The sequence below is a fragment of the Mastigoproctus giganteus genome, chromosome 9 (genome assembly GCF_048544385.1).
Source record: "Mastigoproctus giganteus isolate SK-2022 chromosome 9, ASM4854438v1, whole genome shotgun sequence".
Lineage (NCBI taxonomy): Eukaryota > Metazoa > Arthropoda > Arachnida > Uropygi > Thelyphonidae > Mastigoproctus > Mastigoproctus giganteus.
The window spans coordinates 70,273,257-70,292,208 of NC_143583.1; the positions used below are offsets into that span (position 1 = coordinate 70,273,257).

The window sequence follows — 18,952 nt, forward strand, 5'->3', positions numbered from 1 at the left end:
AGGGTTATTGAGACCAGTGGTTCCCAAAATGGGGTCTGCAGACCTCTCTTGGTCCATATATGCCAGTTCCAGGGGTCCACGAAACGACCCTCTGGAACTGGTCAAATTATTCATTCTATGTATAACAAACTGATGATAAATAAAGTTACTATTATATATTTATATAAAAATAAGAATAGAGTTCAGTTATTTTAAACATAAAACTGAATTTTCTTTTCAGAAAACCCAATGTTCATACATATATACACACACACAGAAACAGATGCATATATATATATATATATTTTTTTTTTTTTTTTTTTGTATATACAAGGGGTCAGTGAACTTTTTTTCATTTTTGAAGGGTTCCATAGATCTCAGTAGTTTGGGAACCACTGATCTAGACAAAGCCACAATTATACTTCAGAAGCAGCATGGGCTTGTTAAGGGGAACTCTTGTTTGGCCAATTTGATTAGATACTACAGAGTGGTCACAAAGGAACTGGATGCAAAAAATAATTTTGATATCATATACAGTAGGCCCTCAATTTAACGGACTAATTGAGGAGAAGGGGTGTCCACCATTGCCGAAAGTCCATTAAATCGAATGTATTTTAAAAAAATATATTAATAACGAACTTACAGTGTACAGGATATATTAAAATGTTATTATAACGTATAAGTAATTATAAAATATTATTATAATGTACATAAGGTATGTTCGTGTCGGACAGCACCTGGGATTTCTCCCATCTCCACTATTATAATGTACATTGAGTAATTTATACACACCACTAAAACATCTGTTAAAAACATAAAAATAAATTTACGACAGGAACCAAACTTTATTTTAATTAAACACGTAAAACTATACAATGTAACTAATGGCGTTTTATTTATTTTTTTCTTAAAGCTCGTACAAAGTAGTTTTCAATGTGAACATTAATTTTTTCATTTAAATCCATTTTAGAGGGGAAAAATATTTTAAATATCTTAAACTACATTGAATAAAAAACGTACAAAATAAAACTTTAAAAAAAGATACATAATATTCAATATTAATATTAACTTAATTGAAAGAATTACAATTTTCAGTCAGAAACAACTGTCATATGAAGGAAGAGGTACTAATTCCTTGCTGGTAGAGGGTTCTTGTGAAACAGGTCCAGTTGATGAAGTGGGCTTGAAGAAATCATCAAGCTTCAGTTGCCTTACACCTTGGTGGTGCTGCTTCCTTATTACTGTAGATCGAAATTCTCTAAAATGTTCATAATAAGGAAGCACATCAGGGTCTGATGATGATTCAATATAATGTATGATGTCATCCATATGTTGTCTTATAACAGGCAATTTAGGATGAGGTGCAACTGATTCTTCATCTTTGTCATCATTGTCCTCTTGCTCTCCATGAAGGACATTTTCCATAATCTCTACCTCAGAAAAAATTTGATAGCCCGGACCACCTTCATCATTTTTGAGCCACTGTTCCACATCATTCTTAGTTGCATTTTTTGTTGCTGGCCCTCAGAAGAGGGTCCCAAAAATTAGATGCCTCAACTCCCTCAAAGTCCATTTCAGGTTCTACATCATACAACGCCTTCCAAGGATTGGCCAAAGTAGTAAGTAATCTTCATATATTTCCACGCAGCTGCTAAGTTGAAGATAGCAGATTTTATGTTGTATGCATGGAAATTTTGCAGTGTCCTGGTACCTCTTGTATCGTCTTCTGTTTCTTCCAAAACAACCATCACCTCTTCCAAAAACTTCTTCTTATACAACCTCTTACATGTAACAATTACACCCTGATCAGTGAAGTATTAGTGAAGGCTGTATCAGTCAAGTAGTGTTAGGAGGCAGAAAAACACATTTAATTCTCCCATCCCTGATAACTAACCTCTCAGCATTAGGGTGAGCAGGTGCATTATCTAGCAGTAAAACAGTCTTTATTTCATGAGAAGGAATTTTTAGACGTTATCAGACATCTGTCTAATAACGTCATACATCAGAAATAAAATGGTTAAAGAACCAGTCACAGAAAACATCCATTGTAAACCAGACAGGCATTTTTTGAGTGGGAATATATCGCTGGTAACTGGTTCATTAAATTCTTTAAAGCACAAGGTTTTTTCCCTTACCAACTACCATAGGCTTATAAAAAAGGTTCTAAATATTTCCTTTAGAAAAGAAATTTTTTGTCCATTAAATCTGAAGTCCGTTAAATCGGGGTCCATTAAATCGAGGGCCTACTGTACTTGGATTTTGAAAAGAGGGTAACGAAATGGAAACCTACCGGTAGGAGGGCAAGAGGAAAACTGCAGAAATGATGGATGGATGACGTAAAAGAGGACTTAAAGACCATGAGAATAAGAAGTTGGAGAAGTTTGACTTCTGGGAGGGCTTACTGGTGGAACATCGTTGAGAGGGCTAAGACCCACCCTGGGTTATAATGCCAGAAGAAGAAGAAGAAGATACTTGGATTTTAGGAAAGCTGTTGATACATTACACAGGGAAGACTGCTGTACAAATTGGAGCATTATGACATTAAGGGCAAGTTGCTGCTATGGATAAAGGGATGGTTGAGTGGTAATCAGTGAACACTGCTCTTTGTGGACTAATGTTATTAGTGGAGTCCCTCAGGGTTCAGAGTTGGGGGCCTTGTTGTTTTCTATATTATCAATGATATTAATGAAAGCATATCAGGTTTAATGTCCAAGTTTGCAGATGATACAAAGGTTGGCAGGGTGGTGAATGACAGTATGCTACTGCAACAGGTTCTAGAAAAGTTAGGCATATGGGCTGAGAAATGGAAATTGAAGTTAAACATTGATAAATGCAAAGTTCTGCATATGGGTAGCAGTAACCTTATAGTAACACAACAACTCGTGTGTGTGTGTGTGTGTGTGTGTGTGTGTGTGTGTGTGTGTGTGTGTGTGTGTGTGTGTGTGTGTGTGTGTGTGTGTGTGTGTTCGATTGGTTGGTTGGTTATTAGGAGCATTAGCAACTAAGGCCATATTGCTCCGGGATATGCGGTGGTCATTCTCTGACCTTTCCACATCCTCCGTATTTGGTGTGTGTGTGTGTGTGTGTGTGTGTGTGTGTGTGTGTGTGTGTGTGTGTGTGTGTGTGTGTGTGTGTGTGTGTTTAGTACTACACTCAGAGTAGTGGAAAATGAAAAAGATATGGGGGGGGGGTGATTGTCAGTCAGATATGAAGTTCTCTGACGAATGCAGACAGGCTGCCAGGACAGCTTGGGGTTTTGTGAATGATATACAGGAATTTTTTTAACAGGTTTAAGGTGGCGATTATCCCATTGTATATGGCAATGGTCAGGCCACATCCTGAGTACTGCATACAGGAAAGGCACCACTTCTGTAAATTGCAGCATCTGGAGACTAGGCACTTGCAAGGTGATCTGATTGAGATGTTTAGTCTTTGAATGGAGTGAGTAAGCACAATGCTGATGGGATTCTGCCTCTTGCTCAGACAACATAATGATGGGGCACAAATTCAACTTGAGGAAGGACGGTTGCAGAAGAGATGTGTGGATATTTTCCTTTAGTTGATTGCTGGAAAAATCTTCCATCTGTTGTTGTAGAAGCTTATAGCTTAACAAATTCAAGGAAGAACTAAACCAACTATTGGAGCAAATGAATAGATGAAGAGGGAGGTATCTTTTTTTTTTTTTGGCTGATACTGTATAAGCTTAGTTTCTTGCATCATTCACCACTGCTAATGCTAATTCTAATATCTGTAATCATAACTTCATTTCTACAACTGTTCTTAAAACCTTAGCTCCACAGTTAACTCAGTTTCATGTTCTTTTATACAAGTATCTATCATCTAATTATCAATTTACTGTCCTTTATTATTCTTTTTTTTAATGAAATCCCCAAACACAAAAGGTATGAGAACCTATAGTACTTAGTGCTGTGTGGTTTGTATTGACAGAAAGATACTGATGACATTAGACTTCAATTTTTGTAGATTGTAATTTTTAGAAAATGCACATGAGGGAAAGTTGTAGAAAACAGAATTAGAAGGAATAAATGAGGAAGAGAAAAAGCTGGTTCTGTGAGTTTGGAGTTGAGCAGTGAATAGATGCTGAATGGTTGCAGAATGTGTTCTGACTGGTTTGAAGAGAATGAGAAAATTACAGATGCCAAATGAGAAGAACAGTGCTCATTGGAGTATCTATAGAAAAGATACGCAGCTGAAACTTAATATCTGTGAGACAAAGAGTGAATGGACTTTGCAAGAGATTGGTTTTAATTAACCTGAGTGCTCTTTTGAATGGAGTTTAGAGGCTTGAGAGAGGTTTTGGGGGCACCACCCCAGATGTGAGAATAATATTCCATGGTAGGGCAAACTTGAAATTTGTACATAGTGAGTAGTTAGGAAAAAGTAATTCTAAGAGCAAAAAAGGAAACCCAGTTTTCTTGCATGTAGAAGATGCAATATTTGTGATGTGCTTATGCCAAGAGAGAGAGATTAGAAGACAGTGTATTTACTAGATAGGGTAAGCACTGCTGATGAGAGATTAGAAGATAGTATAATTATTACTAGAGAGTGGGAGTAAGAACTAAACCTTGGAGAACACCAGCATTAGTGAAGAAGTCAGAAGGCAGAGAGACATCTACCATCCCTCGCAGTAAGTAGTCAGAGAGAGAAAACTGGAAACCCAATTAAAAAAAAAAAAAAAAAAAAAAAACAGCTGGAAATGCATAAGATGGGAGCTTGTTTAGAAGACCTTTATTCCAAACATAATCAAAAGCCTTAGAAATGACAAAAGCAACTTCTTGAGTTTTGTCAAACTGTTCCACTGAATTTGTCCAAAACATGGACATATAAGAAAATATATAACCAGTTGATTGACACAGATGGAACCTACAATTACAATTGCTGATTAGATGGAAGGTTTCAAGACACTTTCTAAGAGTTGGCAGTTAATGGGATTTCTCCATTACTTTGGAAAGAGTGGAGTTAAATGCAACAGGGCAATAACTGGATGGGAGAAATCTGCTGCCCTTTTTAGGAATTGGCTGGATATTGAGCAAATTTCCAAGCAGAAGGAAAATCACCATTTAAATAAGAAAATAAGAAGATGACACAGAACAGAAGCACAGATTTTGAAAATAAATGGAGAAATGCCATCAGGTTCTGCAGCTTCCTTGGCATCAAGATTGTTCAGAACTCTTCTAACATCCTTCTGTCAGAAAACCGTAGGAGACATTGAGTGGAGTGTACAGAGTATGGTAAGAAAAGGTTTACCAAGATCATTAATATAAGAGTTAAAAGAAAAGTAGAATGATAGTAGGTCAGCTTTATCTTTAGCCAAGGATGCACATTTACTGAAAAACCAAGGTTTAGATAAAGGACAAGGTTCTGATGTGGAGCGTGGAATAAAGGATTTCATTCCTACAAAAATAACTTCACTGACATGGTATGAGTAAACACTGTGATCAAAAGATTTAAACAGTAATCCAACCAAGGAAAAGAATAGAAATCTTACAAATCATCCCATTTTGCATTCTTGTAATGCCAAATACAAGGCTGAGAATGGCCATAAGAAAAAGAGACTCTACTGGAAAAGGGACTGTCACCAAATTGTGATCTAGAGTACCAACTAAACTGACTGTGTACTTTTAAGGGTTATTTGTGAGAAAAAGATCATGTGTGTGTGTGTGTGTATGTGTGTGTGTGGGGGGGGGGGTTAGGATTGTCAGGTATTGTGGTAGGTAAATGTACAAGCTGACTGAGGTAATTATAAATTGCAAAAGTCAGCCTCTTGACCAGCTGGGTATGCATAACTAGAAAAGTGAAGCAAGTGGAGTTGTAAACATTAAAATCACTAAAATTACCTTACAGTTAGCAAATTTAGACTCGAGATAGTAGTGTTTCAAAGAGTTCAGAGTAAGTAGTGGAGTTGGGAGAACGATAGAAGCAACAGATAAAACTGACAGAATAAGGTACAAAGATTTTAAGCCAGAGGAAATAAATAAAAAAGAGATTCCAAATTAGGAAATTCTCTAACAAGGAATATCAGAGCAAACATGTCCACAAGAACTCAAAAGTAATGAAAAAAAATCGCCATTTGAAACTGTCTGGTTAACTACCAGAACAAATTAATCATTGTAGTAGTAGTGGTAGTGCTGACCGGGCTAGCCAGGTAGGTAAAGTGAATGCCTGGCAACCCAAAGGTCGCGGGTTCGATTCCCGCCTCGGGCTTGGATCACAATAAAATGCAAAAACTTTGGGAGGTGCATTATGGCCATAGAAGCTGATGCGCCAACAACTAACAAGAAAAAAAAAAAAAAAAGAAGTAGTAGTAGTAGCAGTAGTGGCATGTGATGCAAGAAAGCAAGTGTATGAGCTTATGCAGCATCAGCCAAAAAAAAAAAAAATCACACCTCCAAATGCCTGTCCAGTTCCTCCTTAAATTTATTCAACCTATCAACTTCCACAATGACAGATGGAAGTTTGTTCCAGCAATTAACCGCCCGCTGGCTAAAGGCAAATTTCCACACATCTATTCTACATCTGTCTTTTCTTAATTTGAATTTATGCCTCCTTAGATTCGTAATCTGAACAAGTGGAAGGATCCCATCAGAATTCAGTGTGCTCAACCCATTCAAGGCCTTATACACCTCAATCAGATCACCATGCAGGTGCCTCGTCTCCAGCCACTGCAATTTGCAGAACTTAAGCCTCTCTTGGTAAGAGGATCCCTTCATTCCCCTCACGAATCTTGTTGCCCTTCTCTGTAAATCTACATCCTTCCTAAAATGAGGCCTCCAGACCTGTACGCAATACTCAAGGCGTGGCCTGACCATTGCCTTATACAGAGGGACAATCACCTCCTTTTCCCTGCTAGCAAAATTCCTATATATCATTGACAAAACCCCATGATCTGCCCTTGCAGCCTGTCTGCATTGCTCAGAAAACTTCATATCTGACTGCACAATTACTCCCAGGTCTTTTTCATTTTCTACCACCTTAAGTGTAGTACCACATAGTTGATACATTTCTCTGGGGTTACTTCTACCCATATGCAGTACTTTGCATTTGTCAAGGTTAAACTTCAGTTGCCACTTCTTAGCCCATCTGCCCAAATTATCTAGATCCTGTTGCAGTAGCACACTGCCATTACTGTCATTAATAACCCTGCCAACCTTTGTATCATTTGCAAACTTCGACATTAAGCCTGATATATCAATATCATTGATAAATATACAAAACAGCAGTGGACCCAACACCGAACCCTGTGGGACTCCACTAATAACATTAGTCCACAAAAAGCAGCACCCATTGATTACCACCCTCTGTCTTCTAGCACTTAACCATCCTTTTATCCATTGTAGCAACTTACCTTTAATACCATTCTTGTTGATGTATACAAAATCTCCTGACTTATTCATCTTTGGACAAGGATTTTTCTCAAGCTGTTTGTGTAGAGATTTCAAAGGCATTGGATAGCAGCTGGCACAAGGTCTGCCTTATGACTTTTTCAGTTGGACAATCAGTGTCCTCTCTGGCCACAATCACAAAGGAAACAGCAGAGCAGATTTTAACAAAAATATCATCATTAACTGTATTTGGTGGTCAGAGAGGTTTGAACCACTGCCAACTCAAATGCATGTATACTACTGTACTTTCAGGCAAATAGTGTAACAATTAGGTTGTCCCCACCCCAGAGAGAGAGAGAGAGAGAGATCAAATAAATAAATAAAAATTTGTTGTGACAAAAATTTATTAATTAAAGATTAATAAAATAAGTGAACCATACCTGTTCCATATTAAATTCAGCCAGAAGGTTTGTATAAATTGTACTCCGAGGAACTGGTACCAAAATCCCTGGAAGTTTCTCACCAACTGGACAATTCAGGATACTTAAAATTGACTGAAAAAGAAAAATACCAACATTAAAATCAAGTTACTTTGTTTACAAAACTATAAGCACAAGTACGTTTTCTTTAAATCTGCAAATTAAAAAAAAAAAAAAAAAAAAAAAACAGAGTGGAAGAAGCACTCATGGAAACCGTGGTAGTGAATGTATAAAACACAAGGTCAGTCCTCCTGTACTATCAACTTTCCATTCACTATTATCTTCTATTCTAACCTATTTTCTGTTAGACCTTTAAACTCAAGCCAGAGTAAGCCCTCATCTGCCTCTTTGCTTGCTTCACACCATTAATTCACCTTCCTCTTAGTCTGCTTCTGAGCCTATTACCATTCACTTTTGCTTCAAATATGTGCATACCTAATCTCTCTTCCCCCATCCAATCCACATGTCCATACCACCTTAAGTTTTCTTCATTTAGGTTTGATAAATCATACAATTTGTTATCCAGTTTTAATATTATTTCCTCATTTTTAATACTATTCTTGCTTCTTCCACCTGTTCCATTTAGTTTCTTTAAAATTCTAAATTCAGAAGATTCTAATTTTTGATCAATGCTTTTATTTTTTATCCAGTTCTCAAACTTCCCAAGTTAAAATAGGCCTTATAAAGAAAAGAAAAAAAAAAACAGTATGTTACAAACAGCTAATTTTGTCCTTTGGCTAATTTCTCTTTTGCTTCAAACAAATTTAACTGGATTCCTACACTCCTGCTTAATTTATTGTATTATTTACTTCCATGTCTACTCTTCTGCTTTCATTAAAGACTGTTCCAAAACACACACAAGATACTACCCTGTTCTAATTTTTGATGTTGTATAGTCTGATAACATATAACTAGATAGTATGATTGATTTGATTGATTTGGTAGTTGTTGGCGCATCGGCTTCTGTGGCCATATTGCACCTCCCAAGGTTTTTGCAGTACTTTGATCCAAGCCCGAGGCGGGAATCGAACCCGCGACCTTTGGGTTGCCGGGCAGGTACTTTACCCACTCGGCTAGCCCGGTCGGCACTAGATAGTATGAATCAGAGCTGTAATACTCAATATGTTCTACGTTGATAATAATATTAGTAAATTAATAAGAGGAGTTTACCTCAATATAGTACGTAGAACACTTCCGTATGATACCCTCCAGAAATTAAAACGGAAAAAACGAAAAAAATCGACAACTTACCGGTACATTAAAGTAAAATATAAATAATTAAATAATCAATTTAACACAATTCAAAATCAATTTAAAACAATTAAAATTCAAATTAACGCAATTAAAAGAATCTAACGAAAATATTCAAAACGATTTTCCTTCCTGAAGCTGACAATGCTTTTCGACCGACTGTCGTGATCACAGGAATGAAAATTACCGAATCAGGCTAAACCTGCAACTTAAATAGTGATTATATGTCTTCGCGCATGCGCGTAAAGGTCCACGCATCGGAGATCAAATATGGCCGCCGAACATTAACAGAATTCTCGTGTAATTTAATTTCAACGGTTTCTGCAATTAATAGTCGCGTATAATTACGTTGAACGTTAAGTATTTTGGCCTCGTTAAATAAAAAAGTATGTTTTTCGTTACTGGCATGAAAGGCTAATTCTGACGCTGCTGAAAGAGAAGCACAAACTGAGGCTTCGTGTTGATTTACACGAATATTAAGAGAAAACCGCGTCGAACCTTGGTAAGACGAGTCGCAATCACCGCAAGAAATGTTGTATACCAGATCATTAATTTGAGTTGCGAATGCGGAAAGAACCGAGCGATTGTTCAGTATAGTGTGTAACTTCCGTATAGGCCTAGCTATAATTTTAAATTCGGTATCTTTAAAGAATCTGTTAAGCTCTTTGTGCCACTGTTCAACATTTGGGACAGAAATAAAGTATTTTTTGATATTACTATTGTTGATTGGTGTAGTATTTTGTATCCTATCCTTAGCTTGTACCCTAATTCGATTTATTGTGTTAATGGGATAACCCCTGTTTAAGAATCTGCTAGTTAATATTTGTATTTCTGAGTCCAAAGCAGAATCCGTCGTTGAATATTTATAGGCATTTAGAAATTGATTAAAGATAATCGATCTTTTGTAGGTGAACGGGTGATAGCTATTATAATGTAGAAGCATACCGGTGTCTGTGGGTTTTCGATAGATGCTAAATTGTATTTTGTTCGAGTCCCGGGTAAGCGTGAAATTTAGAAAGTTTAATGACTTTGTATCCGTATCTTCCCTTTCCAATGTAAATTTGAGTCTAGAATGAATATTATTAAACAAATGTAAAATGTCTTGGATAGTACTACTATCGGTAATAACTAGAACATCGTCTAAATACCTCCCATAGTATGTGATACGGAGACGAAAAGGTGTCAAATGTATCTGCTCAATCGTTGAGAGATAGATCTCTGACATTAAGCCACTCAGGCTCAAACCCATTGGTAATCCAAAAATTTGTTTGTACGCCTTGTCTCGAAAGGTGATGTAGTTAGCCTCAACTAACAGTTTAATTAAGTGAAAAATTTCCTTAATAGGCAGCTTCGTATAATTAATCGGTGTCGAGTTTTTATTTAACATATCCCAAATAATATCTAATGTGTATTTAACGTTTACATTCGTATATAATGAGGTAACATCTAGTGAGAATAAATTGTCATTGTCGCCAAGTCTACAGTCTTTAAGATTATTAAATAATGTATCGTAATTCTTAATCCCAAATTGTATAATCTGTCTAAAAGGTTTTATAATGTTATATACATGTGTGGCTAAGGCTGAAAATGCCGAGTTCCTGTAGGAAACAATAGGTCGAATAGGAAATCCAGTCTTGTGTAATTTTACCTGACCGAAAAGTGCAGGAATATTGTATGTTCTGGACTTCAATTCCTTCAACTGAACCATAGTAATGTAGTCGTTTTTACGATATGTAGTTAACGTTTTATTGTATTGATTTACCAAATTGGTAAACAGTGCCGGGTCTACTTCACGATAAGTGGAGGTATCAGACACAACTGAATCTAACTTATTAATATAATCATGTTTATCTAGTATTACCACTGTATCTCCTTTATCTGCCCTCTGTATAATAATGTCCTTATTTTCTCGAAGTTCTCGTAAAGCTGAACTGTCATGTGTATTCAATTTAGGAAGTCGCGTTTCTTTTATGTTATTCACCATAACATAAAAGAAACGTAGAACATATTGAGTATTACAGCTCTGATTCATACTATCTAATTAATTTTTAAACTTCGAGAAAATAAGGACATTATCATATGAGGGCAGATAAAGGAGATACAGTGGTAATACTAGATAAACATGATTATATTAATAAGTTAGATTCAGTTGTGTCTGATACCTCCACTTATCGTGAGGTAGACCCGGCACTGTTTACCAATTTGGTAAATCAATACAATAAAACGTTAACCACATATCGTAAAAACGACTACATTACTATGGTTCAGTTGAAGGAATTGAAGTCCAGAACATACAATATTCCTGCACTTTTCGGTCAGGTAAAATTACACAAGACTGGATTTCCTATTCGACCTATTGTTTCCTACAGGAACTCTGCATTTTCAGCCTTAGCCACACATGTATATAACATTATAAAACCTTTTAGACAGATTATACAATTTGGGATTAAGAATTACGATACATTATTTAATAATCTTAAAGACTGTAGACTCGGCGACAATGACAATTTACTCTCACTAGATGTTACCTCAATATATACGAATGTAAACGTTGAATACACATTAGATATTATTTGGGATATGTTAAATAAAAACTCGATACCGATTAATTATACGAAGCTGCCTATTAAGGAAATTTTTCACTTAATTAAACTGTTAGTTGAGGCTAACTACATCACCTTTCACCAACCGGGCTAGCCAGGTGGGTAAAGTGCCTGCCTGGCAACCCAAAGGTCGCGGGTTCGATTCCCGCCTCGGGCTTGGATCAAAGTACTGCAAAAACCTTGGGAGGTGCATTATGGCCACAGAAGCCTATGCGCCAACAACTACAAAAAAAAAAAAAAAACATCACCTTTCGAGACAAGGTGTACAAACAAATTTTTGGATTACCAATGGGTTTGAGCCTGAGTGGCTTAATGTCAGAGATCTATCTCTCAACAATTGAGCAGATACATTTGACACCTTTTCGTCCCCGTATCACATACTATGGGAGGTATTTAGACGATGTTCTAGTTATTATCGATAGTAGTACTATCCAAGACATTTTACATTTGTTTAATAATATTCATTCTAGACTCAAATTTACATTGGAAAGGGAAGATACGGATACAAAGTCATTAAACTTTCTAAATTTCACGCTTACCCGGGACTCGAACAAAATACAATTTAGCATCTATCGAAAACCCACAGACACCGGTATGCTTCTACATTATAATAGCTATCACCCGTTCACCTACAAAAGATCGATTATCTTTAATCAATTTCTAAATGCCTATAAATATTCAACGACGGATTCTGCTTTGGACTCAGAAATACAAATATTAACTAGCAGATTCTTAAACAGGGGTTATCCCATTAACACAATAAATCGAATTAGGGTACAAGCTAAGGATAGGATACAAAATACTACACCAATCAACAATAGTAATATCAAAAAATACTTTATTTCTGTCCCAAATGTTGAACAGTGGCACAAACAGCTTAACAGATTCTTTAAAGATACCGAATTTAAAATTATAGCTAGGCCTATACGAAAGTTACACACTATACTGAACAATCGCTTGGTTCTTTCCGTGTTCGCAACTCAAATTAATGATCTGGTATACAACATTTCTTGCGGTGATTGCGACTCGTCTTACCAAGGTTCGACGCGGTTTTCTCTTAATATTCATGTAAATCAACACGAAGCCTCAGTTCGTGCTTCTCGTTCAGCAGCGTCAGAATTAGCCTTTCATGCCATTAAAGGGATCCTTCCACTTGTTCAGATTACGAATCTAAGGGGGCATAAATTCAAATTAAGAAAAGACAGACGTAGAATAGATGTGCGGAAATTTTCCTTTAGCCAGCGGGTGGTTAATTGCTGGAACAAACTTCCATCTGTCGTTGTGGAAGTTGATAGGTTGAATAAATTTAAGGAGGAACTGGACAGGCATTTGGAGGGAATGGTGTGATTTTTTTTTTTTTTTTTTTTTTGGCTGATGCTGCATAAGCTCATACATTTGCTTTCTTGCATCACATGCCACTACTACTACTACTACTACTACTAATTATACGCGACTATTAATTGCAGAAACCGTTGAAATTAAATTACACGAGAATTCTGTTAATGTTCGGCGGCCATATTTGATCTCCGATGCATGGACCTTTACGCGCATGCGCGAAGACATATAATCACTATTTAAGTTGCAGGTTTAGCCTGATTCGGTAATTTTCATTCCTGTGATCACGACAGTCGGTCGAAAAGCATTGTCAGCTTCAGGAAGGAAAATCGTTTTGAATATTTTCGTTAGATTCTTTTAATTGCGTTAATTTGAATTTTAATTGTTTTAAATTGATTTTGAATTGTGTTAAATTGATTATTTAATTATTTATATTTTACTTTAATGTACCGGTAAGTTGTCGATTTTTTCGTTTTTTCCGTTTTAATTTCTGGAGGGTATCATACGGAAGTGTTCTACGTACTATATTGAGGTAAACTCCTCTTATTAATTTACTGATAACATATAACATAACAAATAGCCTCATTTTTCAAGATGTTCAGAAAATTACATGTAATACATCAGACAGCTTTTATAAACCATCTTCAAGTTCACACTTCAAGATATATGGCACTTGATATATTGCATAAGTTTTGACTTATGCTAAACAGTATATCCTTGTTAATTCAATATCAGATTACGCAGTTCGCTTTACGCTGATTCGCTATAACGCTGTTCTTATATTATAACCCGTATCTGACTATAACGCTGTCACAGATCACTATGATGCTCTTTTACAGGTTGCATTTTTGGCATATTTAATGAAATCGTTTCATTTGATGGAGTCGATAGCTTGAAAATGAATATGAAAATATGGTTAAAATGTTTCCCACGCCGACTTGAGAAATTTTCCCACACTCAGTGAAATTTCTCGCACACTAATTTAATTGCAGTACAGTGTCTTGTTACGTAGTTCCGAGATCAACATTTTAAAAAATGATCAAGTATATGCATTTATCCGAAGTCTAGTCATCACTCAGTACAATATTAGACATCGTGCATAATGGACAGTTTACTTGAACATTGTATCATAATTAATGCAACCAACGCAGTTACATTTTCGAAGAGTTAATAATGGCCGATAAGAATGAAAAAGCAACAATGTCTGGGCACAGTACAAAGACTATAAATGTAAGAAAAAGACTGAATTTGAAAATTAAATTAGACATTTTGAAGCGAATTGATTCCGGTCAAAGATAAGCAGATGTGTGCCATAATTTAGGGCTTGCAAGTTTAACTGTAAGAAAAATTATAAAAAAATAAAGAATTAATTTTAGCAGCTGGAAAGACAGCTGTTCCACTGCAAGAAACTAGGGCTACGCCGGCTATTAGGATTGAAATGGAAAGACTTTAACTAATTTTATTGAAGATAATATCCAATGCAGAATTCAGTTAAGTTAAATATTATAAAAAAAATAATAATAAAAAAAAGAGAGAAAGATATGATGATCTGAAGAAAACTCACCTAAAAAAAAAAAAAAAAATTTGGAACCATTTAAAACTAGTAAGGGCTGCTTGAATAGATTTAAAATCCAGGGAGAAGCCACAAGTGCAGATCAAGGAGCCGAAACTTTCCAAAAAGAACTTGTTAAAATTATCGAAGCAGGGTATTATGTGTTATACTTCTCAACAAGTTTTTAACATAGATGAAGCAGGACTTTTATGGAAATGAATGCCTAAAAGAAGTTTCATATTTAAAGAAGAAAAAAACATGCCCGATTTCAAAGCGGCAAAGGATCGGTTGACTTTATTGTTGAGTGGTAATGATGTGGGGGATTTAAAATTAATACCCCTTTTAGTTTATTTGGAAGAAGGCCAAAGCTCAACCCAAAATTGACACATTTTTCATGATTAAATTCATCAATTAAATTAAATCGATTTAGATCAATTAAATTCATGGTTTTACTGGAATTTTAAGTTTAATTTTGATACGTAAGTAGTTACCACAATTATATACGTATGTAATGCAGAATATTTTATATGTACAAATATTTGAATGTTAAATATTTTGACCGACATTTGTGCATCTTTTCACTACCGTTTATTATTGACTAGGAAATATCCTATGGCACCGACCGCAACTCACAAATACATATGTTACCTTATGGAAATGTGGCGCTCGCTTAGCACGGATTCACTTAGCGCTCTGTTTTTCCGGAACAAATTATCAGCATTAAGCATGGGTCACCTGTATTTAAAATTCAAATATACTGTGAAGTTCCTAGTTCCCACGGTTCCCTGACAAATAATATAGAGTTTCAAATGCATTTTAGTAAGGATTATTCAAAATAAAGCTACAATTAAATTTGAAGCCTTAATTGAGTCCCATGCTTATATCATTCAAAAATACTGCCAAAAACTAACTAATGGCAAACAACATTAAAATGAACTGAATGTAGCTATAAAAAAAAATTTACCAAAATACTGCATACAATATATGGCACCTTTAAATTTCTATTCAATTCCTCAAGAATTGCATACTAATGTAATTGTAATGCACATTAACAGTGAAAATAGTCTATTTTTTTTTTACGCAGATGTAAAAAAAAATAATAATAACACAGAGCTTGGAGCCATTCCAGCTCAGAGGAAGCCAGGTGCACCAAGATTTCCAGAGTAAAAGCTAACCTAGTCAATTGTGGGTACCCAAACCTTGTATTAGACAGGTGCTTGCTACAAGCACAAGAACTTGCGACTCACCCAAGGCCATCACCCCACCATGACAGTGTACCCACTACCTATATCCCTTACTATCCGGGCATGTCAGACCAGATTTCTAAGATCCTATGTGAGTACCGCATGAAATGTGTACAACTCCCTGGTAGGAGCTTATGTTCTCTGGTCTCGAATGTAAAAACTTCCATCGCCCCTCTCTTACGTAGTGGAATAGTATACCACGTAACATGCCATGATTGCAGCAGTTGCTATATAGGGGGGGGAGCTCATGACGCCTTCAGGATCGCCTCGCAGAACATGATAGATTGATTCGCCTGGGTGACACTGAACACTCCGCAATCGGGGAACATTTCTTGTCAACTCATCATGACCATAACCCCAGACGCGATTGTGAGGTGATTGATCAATCCCGACACTACCATCATTGCCTTTGGTTAGAATTGTTAAATATATCAAGCTGTCCAAAAGCCTTAAATCGCTGCAAGGGTACAAGGTACACTCTATCTTAGAATCAACAGTTTTGAAACTTGACGAATGCTGGCGGCAATCCCATACATGTCTGTGCACCAACAATGAGTGGCAATTTAGTGAATGAATGTTTGCACAATTTCCCGGTCATGTGCACACTCTCAACATAATCTTAGCACGCACAGCTCATTTAGTATTTATTTTATTCTATCTCTAACATCTATATTTTGTTAGTATTCTGTATGCGTTTATTTTTACTTGCTGAAGTAACCCTGAAAGACACTTGTATTATCTTAACTTAACTCACTTAGTTACTGTTTCCACTGGATGTGCGGTATTACTCTCTTACAATAACACCGATTGTTAATGGCACAAAACCCATAATTTCCCAACTTCAAGTCACCACATATATGCACTCAATCTGAGAGAGAGAATGACAATGAATGTTCTTCAGAGAAAAATATACATTCATATTGAATGATTTAAAAAAACTATTCTTCTCAAGGAATTCCATCCTGTACTGTATGCAAAATTCTTTTCAATTCTATATGAGCTGCATATTAAAATAAACACTGTGTTGTTTATTATGTATAATTTTACATGCCTTCTAAAGAGAGAATTTCCATAATTTGGGATATTATTTTCTGTCTAATACTTGTAATTCACATTAAAAAAAAGGTTATATCTCTCTCTTTTAGCACTATCAGTTATTTACCGAACTTCATAATTTAGTACAAACCACCCTTGTAAATTATAGCTATGTAAGCTGGTCAGAGAGCATGTGTGAACTGGAAATCATTTGGTATTAATTATAGCAGCTAAGAGGAAAGCTGAAAAAATATGTTTCATTAAATTTTTAAAATTCTGTTGTGTAAAATTAAATTTATTTTTTGTGTGCATTAGGTCACTATTTACGGAAGAGATTAACTAATGGAAGCTACTTCAGGAACTCAATATATATACTACTTTGCAGAGCCATGTCAAAAGATATAAAAATTTTATCACAACTCCACATTTGAATTGAACTGTTCATGTTCATGGTTAATCTTTTCTGTATACAGCAACTTAAATTCCATACAACTAAGGTAAAATTTTGCAAATGTAATCTAACATATATTTTGGTAATCTGAAAAAAAAAAAAAAAAAAAAGCTGGTGCAACTTTTTTTTTTTTTTTTTTTTTAATTGTCAGTTGTTGTTATTTGGGTTTTAGGAGCATTAGCAACTAAGGCCATATTGCTCCAGGGATAGGCGGTGGTCATTTCCTGACCTTTCAGCAGCCTCCGTATTTGGTGGTCACGGGCTGGAACCCCGGTTTAATCAAGAAGCGTGCTGCTTCTGCCCACCTGGCTACGGAAGCACCATTTAATTGTCAGCCCCCTTCCAGATTCATGTTTTTCAGCTGTATGTACTCAGACACTGGGTTCTTTTCTCTACCACTCTCAGCTATTCTAAAGTGAAGTCATACTATGATGGTTGCTCACATAGTAGTGTAATTAGATGATAGTATACTTAGCAAGAGCAATTTGAGCTTAGTTACAAGTTTACTGAAAGTGATCACACAAAACAGAAATGTTAACACTTTTTTTTTTTTTTTTTTGCATAGATTACAAGTATTAAACATCAGATAATAGCCTAAGATGTGGATAATCTTTTAAGAGGTATATAAAATTGTACATAAGAAACAACATGATGCTTATTTTTAACATATTAATATACAGCTTGTATACATCAACCTGTATGAATAGTAATGACAGCAAAAACAAAATTTTGCAAGCATGTTATCATGTGAAAGAAATTGATTGAATTTCTCTGCAGTACATTTGGGATCTTTTTCATATTGACCAAATTAATGCATTAACCTCCATTCAAGAACGTCTGCCACAATGAAACTAAATGATTAATATTTTAAATGGAAATTATGAATATTCTGCACAATGCAGTAGTAGTAGTAGTAGTAGTAATAGAGGCATGTGATGCAAGAAAGAAAGTGTATGAGCTTATGTAGCATCAGCCAAAAATAAATTTTTACACAACCATTCCTTCTAAAAATTTGTCCAGTTCCTCCTTGAATTTATTTAAGCTATTAACTTCCACAACGACAGATGAAAGTTTGTTCCAGCAATTAACCACATGCTGGCTAAAGGCAAATTTACTATTATATTAATAAGAGTATCTTATTAAAGATTTGTTGTGATTATTAATATCGGCATGGATCTTTCACAGATACTTCAAACACATTTAAATCAAAGCAGATGCATTTTGATCCCTTGAACTTTGAGTTAACAAGGTTTTACTATACTTATAGCAATGTCGGGCAATTCTGTGGCAGATTTGGCTGCAAAAGTTATCTTTACTTAGCAGTATAGAGTTCTTTACATTGCTTGCACAGTCAATTCTGCCAAATCTGTTAAAACACACACACAGAACTATATTTTTCAGGTGGAAGTGTTTTGACAACTTGCTTTGAAAAAGAATGTTTAAAAAATGATAATTAGGCTATTTGGAATTAGTAAAGACCAAAAGATACAAGGAAGCTATGTTTTCGTTGCCTCAGCCTAAAAAACCTTTAGTGTATTAAAATACCATCAAAGGCTGGAGAACTCATGTCATAATTGCAATTATGACTAATAACTTTGAAATAGAAAACAGGTGTTTGAATATCTACAAAATAATGCAGGAAATTGCTTTTTTCTTTTTTTTTACCTGTGCAAGTAGCAT

General features: G+C 35.5%; 1 protein-coding gene across 6 annotated transcripts in view; it reads right to left on the minus strand.

Annotated features, from left to right (window-relative positions):
* LOC150080432 (alanine aminotransferase 1-like) overlaps positions 1-18,952 on the minus strand; it is a 179,548-nt gene that overhangs the window by 116,258 nt on the left and 44,338 nt on the right. For all 6 annotated transcript variants that reach the window (XM_090382132.1, XM_090382133.1, XM_090382131.1 and 3 more), the window contains exon 6: positions 7,763-7,876. In XM_090382132.1, coding sequence (XP_090238258.1) covers positions 7,763-7,876 — 114 coding nt within the window. The remainder of the gene's footprint in view (positions 1-7,762; positions 7,877-18,952) is intronic.